Consider the following 14,377-nt stretch of genomic DNA (forward strand, 5'->3'; position numbering starts at 1 on the left):
AACTGCAGCCCGCGAGCCACATGTCAGCAAACTGTAGCCCGTGAGCCACATGTCAGCAAACTGCAGCCCCCGAGCCACATGTCAGCAAACTGCAGCCCGCGAGCCACATGTCAGCAAACTGAAGCCCACGAGCCACATGTCATCAAACTGCAGCCTGCGAGCCACATGTCAGCAAACTGCGGCCCGCAAGCCACATGTCAGCAAACTGCCGCCCGCGAGCCACATGTCAGCAAACTGCCGCCCGCGAGCCACGTGTCAACAAACTGCAGCCCGCAAGCCACATGTCAGCAAATTGCAGCCCGTGAGCCACATGTCAGCAAACAGCAGCCCGCGAGCCACATGTCAGCAAACTGTGGCCCGCGAGCCACATGTCAGCAAACTGCAGCCTGCGAGCCACATGTCAGCAAACTGCAGCCCGCAAGCCAAATGTCAGCAAACTGCCGCCCGCGAGCCATGTGTCAGCAAACTGTGGCCCACGAGCCACATGTCAGCAAACTGCCGCCCGCGAGCCACATGTCAGCAAACTGCAGCCCGTGAGCCACGTGTCAGCAAACTGCAGCCCACGAGCCACATGTCAGCAAACTGCAGCCCACGAGCCACATGTCAGCAAACTGCAGCCCACGAGCCACATGTCAGCAAACTGCGGCCCGTGAGCCACATGTGAGCAAACTGCCGCCCGCGAGCCACATGTCAGCAAACTGCCGCCCGCGAGCCACGTGTCAACAAACTGCAGCCCACAAGCCACATGTCAGCAAACTGCAGCCCGTGAGCCACATGTTAGCAAACCGCAGCCCGCGAGCCACATGTCAGCAAACTGTGGCCCGCGAGCCACATGTCAGCAAACTGCAGCCCGCGAGCCACATGTCAGCAAACTGCAGCCCGCAAGCCACATGTCAGCAAACTGCCGCCCGCGAGCCACGTGTCAGCAAACTGTGGCCCACGAGCCACATGTCAGCAAACTGCCGCCCGCGAGCCACATGTCAGCAAACTGCAGCCCACGAGCCACATGTCAGCAAACTGCAGCCCGCGAGCCACATGTCAGCAAACTGCTGCCCGCGAGCCACATGTCAGCAAACTGCAGCCCGCGAGCCACATGTCAGCAAACTGCTGCCCGCGAGCCACATGTCAGCAAACTGCAGCCCGCGAGCCACATGTCAGCAAACTGCAGCCTGCGAGCCACATGTCAGCAAACTGCAGCCCGCGAGCCACATGTCAGCAAACTGCAGCCCGCGAGCCACATGTCAGCAAATTGCCGCCCGCGAGCCACATGTCAGCAAACTGCAGCCCGCGAGCCACATGTCAGCAAACTGCAGCCCGCGAGCCACATGTCAGCAAACTGCAGCCCGCGAGATACATGTCAGCAAACTGCAGCCCGTGAGCCACATGTCAGCAAACTGCCGCCCGTGAGCCACATGTCAGCAAACTGCAGCCCGCGAGCCACATGTCAGCAAACTGCCGCCCGCGAGCCACATGTCAGCAAACTGAAGCCCACGAGCCACATGTCAACAAACTGCCGCCCGCGAGCCACATGTCAGCAAACTGCAGCCCGCGAGCCACATGTCAGCAAACTGCAGCCCGCAAGCCACATGTCAGCAAACTGCAGCCCGTGAGCCACATGTCAGCAAACTGCAGCCCGCGAGCCACATGTCAGCGAGCCACGTGTCAGCAAACTGCGGCCCACGAGCCACATGTCAGCAAACTGCCGCCCGCGAGCCACATGTCAGCAAACTGCAGCCCGTGAGCCACGTGTCAGCAAACTGCAGCCCACGAGCCACATGTCAGCAAACTGCAGCCCACGAGCCACATGTCAGCAAACTGCAGCCCACGAGCCACATGTCAGCAAACTGCGGCCCGCGAGCCACATGTGAGCAAACTGCCGCCCGCGAGCCACATGTTAGCAAACTGCTGCCCGCGAGCCACATGTCGGCAAACTGCAGCCCGTGAGCCACATGTCAGCAAACTGCATCCCGCGAGCCACATGTCAGCAAACTGCCACCCGCGAGCCACATGTCAGCAAACTGCAGCCCGCAAGCCACATGTCAGCAAACTGCAGCCCGTGAGCCACATGTCAGCAAACTGCAGCCCGCGAGTCACATGTCAGCAAACTGTAGCCCGCGAGCCACATGTCAGCAAACTGCAGCCCGCGAACCACATGTCAGCAAAATGCAGCCCGCGAGCCACATGTCAGCAAACTGCTGCCCGCGAGCCACATGTCAGCAAACTGCAGCCCGCGAGCCACATGTCAGCAAACTGCAGCCCGCGAGCCACATGTCAGCAAACTGCAGCCCGCGAGCCACATGTCAGCAAACTGCAGCCTGCAGCCAGCGAGCCACATGTCAGCAAACTGCAGCCCGTGAGCCACGTGTCAGCAAACTGCAGCCCGCGAGCCACATGTCAGCAAACTGCTGCCCGCGAGCCACATGTCAGCAAACTGCAGCCCGCGAGCCACATGTCAGCAAACTGCAGCCTGCGAGCCACATGTCAGCAAACTGCAGCCCGCGAGCCACATGTCAGCAAACTGCAGCCCGCGAGCCACATGTCAGCAAATTGCCGCCCGCGAGCCACATGTCAGCAAACTGCAGCCCGCGAGCCACATGTCAGCAAACTGCAGCCCGCGAGCCACATGTCAGCAAACTGCAGCCCGCGAGATACATGTCAGCAAACTGCAGCCCGTGAGCCACATGTCAGCAAACTGCCGCCCGTGAGCCACATGTCAGCAAACTGCAGCCCGCGAGCCACATGTCAGCAAACTGCCGCCCGCGAGCCACATGTCAGCAAACTGAAGCCCACGAGCCACATGTCAACAAACTGCCGCCCGCGAGCCACATGTCAGCAAACTGCAGCCCGCGAGCCACATGTCAGCAAACTGCAGCCCGCAAGCCACATGTCAGCAAACTGCAGCCCGTGAGCCACATGTCAGCAAACTGCAGCCCGCGAGCCACATGTCAGCGAGCCACGTGTCAGCAAACTGCGGCCCACGAGCCACATGTCAGCAAACTGCCGCCCGCGAGCCACATGTCAGCAAACTGCAGCCCGTGAGCCACGTGTCAGCAAACTGCAGCCCACGAGCCACATGTCAGCAAACTGCAGCCCACGAGCCACATGTCAGCAAACTGCAGCCCACGAGCCACATGTCAGCAAACTGCGGCCCGCGAGCCACATGTGAGCAAACTGCCGCCCGCGAGCCACATGTTAGCAAACTGCTGCCCGCGAGCCACATGTCGGCAAACTGCAGCCCGTGAGCCACATGTCAGCAAACTGCATCCCGCGAGCCACATGTCAGCAAACTGCCACCCGCGAGCCACATGTCAGCAAACTGCAGCCCGCAAGCCACATGTCAGCAAACTGCAGCCCGTGAGCCACATGTCAGCAAACTGCAGCCCGCGAGTCACATGTCAGCAAACTGTAGCCCGCGAGCCACATGTCAGCAAACTGCAGCCCGCGAACCACATGTCAGCAAAATGCAGCCCGCGAGCCACATGTCAGCAAACTGCTGCCCGCGAGCCACATGTCAGCAAACTGCAGCCCGCGAGCCACATGTCAGCAAACTGCAGCCCGCGAGCCACATGTCAGCAAACTGCAGCCCGCGAGCCACATGTCAGCAAACTGCAGCCTGCAGCCAGCGAGCCACATGTCAGCAAACTGCAGCCCGTGAGCCACGTGTCAGCAAACTGCAGCCCACGAGCCACATGTCAGCAAACTGCAGCCCACGAGCCACATGTCAGCAAACTGCAGCCCACGAGCCACATGTCAGCAAACTGCGGCCCGCGAGCCACATGTGAGCAAACTGCCGCCCGCGAGCCACATGTCAGCAAACTGCTGCCCGCGAGCCACATGTCGGCAAACTGCAGCCCGTGAGCCACATGTCAGCAAACTGCATCCCGCGAGCCACATGTCAGCAAACTGCCACCCGCGAGCCACGTGTCAGCAAACTGCAGCCCGCGAGCCACATGTCAGCAAACTGCTGCCCTCGAGCCACATGTCAGCAAACTGCAGCCCACGAGCCACATGTCAGCAAACTGCAGCCCGCGAGCCACATGTCAGCAAACTGTAGCCCGCGAGCCACATGTCAGCAAACTGCAGCCCGCGAACCACATGTCAGCAAACTGCAGCCCACGAGCCACATGTCAGCAAACTGCTGCCCGCAAGCCACATGTCGGCAAACTGCAGCCCGTGAGCCACATGTCAGCAAACTGCATCCCGCGAGCCACATGTCAGCAAACTGCCACCCACGAGCCACGTGTCAGCAAACTGCAGCCCGCGAGCCACATGTCAGCAAACTGCTGCCCTCGAGCCACATGTCAGCAAACTGCAGCCCGCAAGCCACATGTCAGCAAACTGCAGCCCGTGAGCCACATGTCAGCAAACTGCAGCCCGCGAGTCACATGTCAGCAAACTGTAGCCCGCGAGCCACATGTCAGCAAACTGCAGCCCGCGAACCACATGTCAGCAAACTGCAGCCCGCGAGCCACATGTCAGCAAACTGCTGCCCGCGAGCCACATGTCAGCAAACTGCAGCCCGCGAGCCACATGTCAGCAAACTGCAGCCCGCGAGCCACATGTCAGCAAACTGCAGCCCGCGAGCCACATGTCAGCAAACTGCAGCCTGCAGCCTGCGAGCCACATGTCAGCAAACTGCAGCCCGTGAGCCACGTGTCAGCAAACTGCAGCCCACGAGCCACATGTCAGCAAACTGCAGCCCACGAGCCACATGTCAGCAAACTGCAGCCCACGAGCCACATGTCAGCAAACTGTGGCCCGCGAGCCACATGTGAGCAAACTGCCGCCCGCGAGCCACATGTCAGCAAACTGCTGCCCGCGAGCCACATGTCGGCAAACTGCAGCCCGTGAGCCACATGTCAGCAAACTGCATCCCGCGAGCCACATGTCAGCAAACTGCCACCCGCGAGCCACGTGTCAGCAAACTGCAGCCCGCGAGCCACATGTCAGCAAACTGCTGCCCTCGAGCCACATGTCAGCAAACTGCAGCCCACGAGCCACATGTCAGCAAACTGCAGCCCGCGAGCCACATGTCAGCAAACTGTAGCCCGCGAGCCACATGTCAGCAAACTGCAGCCCGCGAACCACATGTCAGCAAACTGCAGCCCACGAGCCACATGTCAGCAAACTGCTGCCCGCGAGCCACATGTCAGCAAACTGCAGCCCGTGAGCCACATGTCAGCAAACTGCAGCCCGCGAGCCACATGTCAGCAAACTGCAGCCCGCGAGCCACATGTCAGCAAACTGCAGCCTGCAAGCCACATGTCAGCAAACTGCAGCCCGCGAGCCACATGTCAGCAAACTGCAGCCCACGAGCCACATGTCAGCAAACTGCCACCCGCGAGCCACATGTCAGCAAACTGCAGCCCGCGAGCCACATGTCAGCAAACTGCAGCCCGCGAGCCACATGTCAGCAAACTGCAGCCCGCGAGCCACATGTCTGCAAACTGCAGCCCGCGAGCCACATGTCAGCAAACTGCCACCCACGAGCCACATGTCAGCAAACTGCAGCCCGCGAGCCACATGTCAGCAAACTGCAGCCTGCAGCCTGCGAGCCATATGTCAGCAAACTGCAGCCCGCGAGCCACATGTCAGCAAACTGCCGCCCACGAGCCACATGTCAGCAAACTGCAGCCCACGAGCCACATGTCAGCAAACTGCCGCCCGCGAGCCACATGTCAGCAAACTGCCGCCCGCGAGCCACATGTCAGTAAACTGCAGCCCGTGAGCCACATGTCAGCAAACTGCCGCCCGCAAGCCACGTCAGCAAACTGCTGCCCACGAGCCACATGTCAGCAAACTGCAGCCCGCGAGCCACATGTCAGCAAACTGCCGCCTGCGAGCCATATGTCAGCAAACTGCCGCCCACGAGCCACATGTCATGCGCAACAACTTCAAATATTTATCAATAGTAAAACTAATAAACCCTTATTGTAAGTCACTTCAGTCACTTATTCATTCATTTAAATTTTATTCATTCATTTGTATTTATTTATTTATTTTTTTCCTTGGGCCCTCAAAAAATGTGTGAAATATACGATGTGGCATTCGTAGTGAAAAAGGTTGGAGACCCCTGTATCTAACATGATAAAGTGCAGAGACTATGTAGAATACAGTGGACCCCCGCATAACGATGGCATCACATAGCGATTATTTCGCATACCGCTTACTTTAATTGCAAAAATTTTGCCTCACATACCGCTTAAAAACCCGCTTACCGATTTTCGTCCGAGACGCGTCCAATGTGCGGCCTGAGCCACGCTCACATGTTCCGCCGGTGGCATTGTTTACCAGCCAGCCTCCGCGGTAACATCCAAGCATACAATCGGAATATTTCGTATTATTACAGTGTTTTCGGTGCTTTTTCTGGAAAATAAGTGACCATGGGCCCCAGGAAAGCTTCTAGTGCCAACCCTACAGCAATAAGGGTGAGAATTACAATAGAGATGAAGAAAAAGATCATTGATAAGTATGAAAGTGGAGTGCATGTCTCCGAGCTGGCCAGGTTGTATAATAAACCCCAATCAACCATCGCTACTATTGGTGGTACAGCTGCTGCTGCTGCTGCACTGTCAGCTGCTGCTGCTGCTGCACTGTCAGCTGCTGCTGCTGCTGTAGCACCGTTGTTGGTGTGGCTTATTGAGAATACCAAGAAACAATTAACCCCAGAGGATTTGCCACCCAGGATAACCCAAAAAAGTCAGTGTCATCGAAGACTGTCTAACTTATTTCCATTGGGGTCCTTAATCTTGTCTCCCAGGATGCAACCCACACAAGTCGACTAACACCCAGGTGAACAGGGAAAAATGCCTGGAACTAGTGCTCATATTGGTGAATTTAAAGCCAGCAAAGGTTGGTTTGAGAGATTTAAGAATCGTAGTGGCATACACAGTGTGATAAGGCCTGTTCTGGAAGAAAATGCCAAACAGGACCTACAGTACTCAGGAGGAAAAGGCACTCCCAGGACACAGTGTCTCATCAGTCATTGCTGCATCTTCAATAAAGGTAAGTGTCATTTATTCTTCATTTAGTAGACTAGTACATGCACAATATATATTGTGCATGTACTACTCTACTATTGTGCATGTATCCTTCTCTTTGTGTGTGGGAAAATGTATATTTCATGTGGTAAAATTTTTTTTTTCATACTTTTGGGTGTCTTGCACGGATTAATTTGATTTCCATTATTTCTTATGGGGAAAATTCATTCACATAGCGATTATTTCGCATAACAATTACCCCTCTTGCACGGATTAAAATCGTTAACCGGGGGTCCACTGTATACAGTAAGATGCACTTGTGAAAGTGTAATGAATGTTGTCTGAATTCTCTGAACAAAGTACAGTGGACCCCCGGTTAATGATATTTTTTCATTCCAGAAGTATGTTCAGGTACCAGTACTGACCGAATTTGTTCCCATAAGGAATATTGTGAAGTAGATTAGTCCATTTCAGACCCCCAAACATACACGTACAAACGCACTTACATAAATACACTTACATAATTGGTCGCATTGGGAGGTGATCGTTAAGCGGGGGTCCACTGTACACCTGTCCTGTTTCCTGACAAAACCTTAGTGGGAACAGTTGGTTTTGAGAAAGACTTGCCTTATATGGGTCAGTAGGCCTGCTGCAGTGCTCCTCCATTCTCATGCTCCTATGTAATATTAGTTGTTAAGCTGTGTAAAGCAATAATTTTCTCACCTCCAGTGCAGCCTTTTCTTGTTTTACTTCTTCTGGTATTTCGTGAGCGTGAAATTTTGAGAGGTGTCGCTCATATGCCCACCAAGTTGAGAGGAGCTTGCCACAGTGAGGGCAGTCCATGTCGCGGTGGGTGGCGGACTTGTGCACGTGAAGTGTCTGGGGCGAGGGTGCACAAAACGTACAGTACGGGCAAGGTAAGACGCCAGTTCTTACGCTGCTTACTCTTGAAATCTGCAAATCAAAATGCAAATACAAATATACAAATATTTTATTTCTTTCTGCGGTATAGGCCGGCCCCGCTTTACAGCACTTCACTTTAAAGTGTTTCACTAATACAGCGGTTTTCAATTATACTCATTCTTCATTTATTCAGACTTTCTACAGTAAATATATTCACCACTTACTGTAAGTTAAGAGTGAAAATATTTTAAGGCAAGTAATGTGTGTACTGTACAGGCATTTTTTTTAGGCCTAGCTCTATTGCTCACTTTATATGATAGTGTAAACATGCTGCCAGATTTTTATATACATTTTAAAGTGAAAAACTTTTGGCTATACAGTGGTACCTCGGGATATGAACAGCTCAAAATGTGAACAATTATGTAAGTGTGTTTATGTAAGTGCTTTTGTAAGTGTATTTTTTGGGGTCTGAAATGGATTAATCTAATTTACATTATTCCTTATGGGAACAAATTCGTTCTGTATCAGCACTCGAACAACCTCCTGGAACGAAATAAGTTCGTATCTTGAGGTACCACTGTATTTCCCTTTACAGCAGAAACCTGGAACCTAACCTGCTGTACAAGCAAGGTCCTACAGTAGCCTGGAACCTAACTTGCTGTATAAGCAGGGTCCTACAGTAGCCTGGAACCTAACCTGCTGTATAAGCAGGGTCCTACAGTAGCCTGGAATCTAACCTGCTGTATAAGCAGGGCCCTACAGTAGCCTGGAACCTAACCTGCTGTATAAGCAGGGTCCTACAGTAGCCTGGAACCTAACCTGCTGTATAAGCATTTTCTTACAGTAGCCTGGAACCTAATCTGCTGTATAAGCAGGGTCCTACAATAGCCTGGAACCTAACTTGCTGTATAAGCAGGGTCCTACAGTAGCCTGGAACCTAACTGGCTGTATAAGCAGGGTCCTACAGTAGCCTGGAACATAACTTGCTGTATAAGCAGGGTCCTACAGTAGCCTGGAACCTAACTTGCTGTATAAGCAGGCCCCTTCAGTAGCCTGGAACATAACCTGCTGTATAAGCAGGGTCCTACAGTAGCCTGCAACCTAATGTGCTGTATGAGCAGGGCCCTACAGTAGCCTGGAACCTAACATGCTGTATAAGTAGGCCCCTACAGTAACCTGGAACCTAACCTGTTGTATAAGCAGGGTCCTACAGCAGCCTGGAACCTAACTTGCTGTATAAGCAGGGCCCTACAGTAGCCTGGAACCTAACCTGCTGTATAAGCAGGGTCCTATAGTAGCCTGGAACCTAACCTGCTGTATAAGCAGGGTCCTACAGTAGCCTGGAACCTAACCTGCTGTATAAGCAGGGTCCTACAGTAGCCTGGAACCTAACTTGCTGTATAAGCAGGGTCCTACAGTAGCCTGGAACATAACTTGCTGTATAAGCAGGGTCCTACAGTAGCCTGGAACCTAACTTGCTGTATAAGCAGGCCCCTACAGTAGCCTGGAACATAACCTGCTGTATAAGCAGGGTCCTACAGTAGCCTGCAACCTAATGTGCTGTATGAGCAGGGCCCTACAGTAGCCTGGAACCTAACATGCTGTATAAGTAGGCCCCTACAGTAACCTGGAACCTAACCTGTTGTATAAGCAGGGTCCTACAGCAGCCTGGAACCTAACTTGCTGTATAAGCAGGGCCCTACAGTAGCCTGGAACCTAACCTGCTGTATAAGCAGGGTCCTATAGTAGCCTGGAACCTAACCTGCTGTATAAGCAGGGTCCTACAGTAGCCTGGAACCTAACCTGCTGTATAAGCAGGGTCCTACAGTAGCCTGGAACCTAACCTGCTGTATAAGCTGGGTCCTACAGTAGCCTGGAACCTAACCTGCTGTATAAGCTGAGTCCTACAGTAGCCTGGAACCTAACCTGCTGTATAAGCAGGGCCCTACAGTACCCCTGAAAATACACTTACAAAAGCACTTACAAAAATACACTTACATAATTGTTCAAGTAGGGAGCTGTTCGAAACTCAAGGTACCTTTGTATTTCCATTATTATTATTATTATTATTATTATTATTATTATTATTATTATTATATGGATCATACCACTACACCCATAGGGGTTATGCTTGGAGAGCTGGATGGCATTCCAAATGATTTAGATGAAGAAAAATTGGATATCACATTGGAGGGAGGGAGTACGGAAGAAGTGAATGTGTTCAGGTACTATTTGGGAGTTGACTTGTCAGCGGATGGGGGTTTAATAATAATAATAATAATTTTATATACTACAAGTACATGTGCAAGGTATACAATCCTAGGTAACATAAATGACATACTACTATACAGAATGTCCCTTGTTATGCAGAGCATTTCAGGCAAATTATGTCAGTTTTGTCCCAGGATGCGACCCACACCGGTCGACTAACACCCAGGTATCCATTTTACTGATGGGTGAACATAGACAACCGGTGTAAGGAAATACGTCCAATGTTTCCACCCCTTTGCTGGGAATTGAACCCGGACTCTCACTGTGTGCAGCAAGAGCTTTTGCCACCAGGCCTACAGGGCACTGTGGCCTGGAGGTTAACCATAGAATTGATGAAGGAAAGAAAGCTGAGTGGTGCATTGAGGTATCTGTGGAGACAAAAAACATATTCAGGTTGGATCCAAAGAAGGGGAGAACAGGTCCAGTTCTTTGGATCAAGAGCCCCTCACTAGTATCAAGGAACCTCCCTCGAGGGAAATGGGTCATACAGCACCTGGGAAATGGGAGATAAATTAGATTCAAGGAAGTGAGTAGATCTAATTTCTTGAATCACGAGCACTTCACCAGCAGGTTCTGAAAGAACCTACAAAAAGTACAGTTTTACTGTACTTTTTGTAGGTCCTTTCAGAATAATTTGCACTTGTGGTTGTGGGTGTCCCTTAGCTGGGTTGGTAGCACAATCACCTCACACACTGAGGTCTGTGGTTCAATCCCAGGGACAGGTGGAAACACTGAGAGTGTTTCCTTAACCCTTTGACTGTTTTGGTCGTATATATATGTCTTACGAGGTACTGTGTTTGACATATATAGACTCATAAATTCTAGCGGCTTCAAATCAAGCAGGAGAAAGCTGGTAGGTCCACATGTGAGAGAATGGGTCTGTGTGGTCAGTGTGCACCATATAAAAAAAATCCTGGAGCACGCAGTGCATGAGAAAAAAAAAAAACTCCAACCGTTTTTTTTAATTAAAATGCCGACTTTGTCGTCTATTTTCGTAGAGTATTTATGGTTGTATTCTCGTTTTCTTGGTCTCATTTGATAGAATGGAAAACCTGTTATAGAAATAGAGGTAATTTTAATTGGTTTTACTATAAAATGAACCTGGAAATGGAGCTCAAAATAGGGGAAATACTTGATTTTTGCCGATTTTCAAAAGTAAACAAATGATGTCATTGTCCAATAAATGTCCAACTAGCCATTCTAATATGCAGTCATGAATGGGTTGATGTTACTTATACAATTATTACAATATTGCAGTAGTCTGCATAACAGTAAATCTTCTATTTTTTGTTTGAATAAAAATTCAAAATAGAAAGCAAGAGTAATATCAGAGAGGTCTGGAGACATGACTGATGAACAAAGAAAATGTTATTTTAGAGCCAGGAATGTCTGCATTGTTCATTCTGGACCTTATTTTGAAATTGTCATATTTTGTAATTTTCATGAAATTGGCCAAATTGCAAATTTCTGACCACGTTATTGGGTAGCTGAAATCGGTAAATGGGCAGTTTCTTGTACTCAATCGATAGAAAAAATGGAATTCTAAAGAAATAGCTATGAGTTTGGTAGACTGGAACAATGAAATTAGCTGAAAATAGGGCACAAAGTGGGTGAAATAGCCGATTTGTAAATATTACCGAGGTCGCTAACTTCGTGAGAGCGTAATTCCGTCAGTTTCCCATCAAATTTCGTTTTTTTTTATATCATTACAATCGGGAAAAGATTCTCTATCATTTCATAAGAGAAAAATTTTTTTTTTTGAAACTTCGTGACACCAGGAGACACCTTAGGATTGGGGGTTGCGACAGTCAAGGGGTTAAAACACTTGCTGGTCCTGTTCACCTAGCAGTAAATATGTAGGTACCTGAGTGTTAGCTGACTGGTATGGGTCACATCCTGTGGACAAAATTAACCTAATTTGACCAAAATGCTGTGCATAACCAAAATGTCACCCATCACTGTACATTGTAAAATGTAGAAATATATCTTAGTCCAAAACTTTGGGCAGTTTCATATACAAGTTAAATAAATACGAGTGAGAGGGGGTTAGGTTTAAGTGGGACTTGAACGAGTTAATAGGGTTGTCAAAGTGTATTCCTTGGGTAGCACTGAAAATGGGTTGGGCAAATATTTATGTTAGTGGGTTTTGGCCAGGACTGCTGTAATGTTCCTCCTTTCTTCGATAGTTGTATTGTAGTAACAGCATGAGCAATAATAACGGTGTATACATATCAGCACTGGTGGCAGTGGCAAAGGATGATGTCAACTTGTTACAACCTAACCTAACTTGTTACAGCCTAACCTAACTCAACCTAACTTGTTACAACCTAACCTAACCTAACAAATCTCAGGTTATAAGCCACAACAAACACTGAAGAATGGGGAAATGTCCTCTCTATTTGGCTGAAAGAAGAGGGAAGGGCGAGAGAATCAAGGTCTGATCTGAGGGGGAAATATAAGGGAGTGTTTCGATTTTATGCAAATTTATATTGTGATTCAGCAGTGGTAAATTATGACATTCATGGGGAGGTGCTAAACCCACAGGGGTCATAGAGTAGCTGGGAAAATGGGAGACAGTGAGGTGCAATTTAACCCGTAAAAGGTCCAAACGGATATATACATTCACTACCCCAGTGCCCTGAATATTTTGAAAAATAAAAAAATCGTTTTTTTTTTATAGAAAAAAGGGGCACATTTTTCTAAGTGTTATAGGGTAAAAAAAAAATTTAGGGTCAGTACTTACCGAGATATGAGGCCGCGAAGTTGGCACTTGGCGATCACCTGACGGCAACATGGAGCACAGCCGCTTGCAGAAACTCTACATATTTACCGTTTTTTTCCATTTTTTTTTTACTTTTCTTGGTTTTCTTGATATGATACTTATGTTTTACAGTAATTCTTTTGATTACAATGTCAATTGTTGCTTATACACCAATAATATATACAAAATTATTATCATATTGTCACAGACACATATGTACACACTGACAGGTGATTTTGGCCCAGTGGCCTGGTGGCTAAAGCTCCCGCTTCACACACGGAGGGCCCGGGTTCGATTCCCGGCGGGTGGAAACATTTCGACACGTTTCCTTACACCTGTTGTCCTGTTCACCTAGCAGCAAATAGGTACCTGGGTGTTAGTCGACTGGTGTGGGTCGCATCCTGGGGGACAAGATTAAGGACCCCAATGGAAATAAGTTAGACAGTCCTTGATGACGCACTGACTTTCTTGGATTATCCTGGGTGGCTAACCCTCCGGGGTTAAAAATCCGAACGAAATCTTATCTTATCTTATCTTGCACACCTGGCTGAATCACACATTATTATCTACAACTATATACAAGAATTTACATGTCCCACTTATGTTTCTAGAACTCCACGATTGTATGATACTCCATGAAGCATGGATTCATACAGAGTGCCACCCCACACTGGTGACAAATGTATTGTGTGTCTTTTCGCTGTTGGGGTCATTTTGTGGTGGTAGCACACACAACACACTTTTTCTGGGAATGCTTCTTCTTTGGGGTAGGTGGTATTGGTACCAAGCACAGACAGTTAGGGATGATTCGGTATGGCACTTCCCCCACTGGCTGTGGTTGGGGGACAGGTTGTGGTGTGACAGGTCACTGTTGAGGGGCAGGTACAGGTGTGGTACCATACTTTTTTGCAATCTGTTTTACAACATTCAAGGAGAATTCTGCAAAACGTTGTCGTTTTCCAGTCTTTATTTCGTACATATTGAATGCATTGAGCACTGCAATGTCTACAAGGTGAAAAAACAATTTTATATACCACTTGCGACTCCTACGCACACAGTCAATGAACCCTATCATCTTGTCACACTTGTCAACGAGTCGCATATTGTTTGTATAGTCGACAACAGCAGCTGGCTTGACAATACGTTCATTGGTCTCCCTGTTCACTTTGTCTGTTTGTACCATCTTGTTTCTGTGGATGGTTGACAGCAATGTCACGTCCCATTTGTCATGCCACGTCAGTGCCATGATGTCATTGGCATGAAATGCTTGCACTGCACCTTCAATACTGCCTCCACTGAACCTTGGCATATTCCTTCTCACTGTTCCACACATATCAGTATTGTTCACACGTAGGAAATCAGCGAGCATAGGGCTTGTATACCAGTTGTCTGTGTACAATGTATGGCCCTTGCCAAGGTATGGTTCCATCATTTTTCGAACAACATCACCAGAAATGCCCAA

The 14,377-nt window shown here is 49.5% G+C and overlaps 1 protein-coding gene across 1 annotated transcript in view; it reads right to left on the minus strand.

The window, feature by feature from the left end:
* LOC138854542 (zinc finger protein 2-like) overlaps positions 1-14,377 on the minus strand; it is a 65,717-nt gene that overhangs the window by 40,151 nt on the left and 11,189 nt on the right. Inside the window, exon 2 of the mRNA XM_070098400.1 lies at positions 7,704-7,934. Within this exon, the coding sequence (XP_069954501.1) occupies positions 7,704-7,823 (120 nt within the window). The 5' untranslated portion in view covers positions 7,824-7,934. The remainder of the gene's footprint in view (positions 1-7,703; positions 7,935-14,377) is intronic.

This window comes from Cherax quadricarinatus, chromosome 62 (genome assembly GCF_038502225.1).
Source record: "Cherax quadricarinatus isolate ZL_2023a chromosome 62, ASM3850222v1, whole genome shotgun sequence".
Taxonomy (NCBI): domain Eukaryota; kingdom Metazoa; phylum Arthropoda; class Malacostraca; order Decapoda; family Parastacidae; genus Cherax; species Cherax quadricarinatus.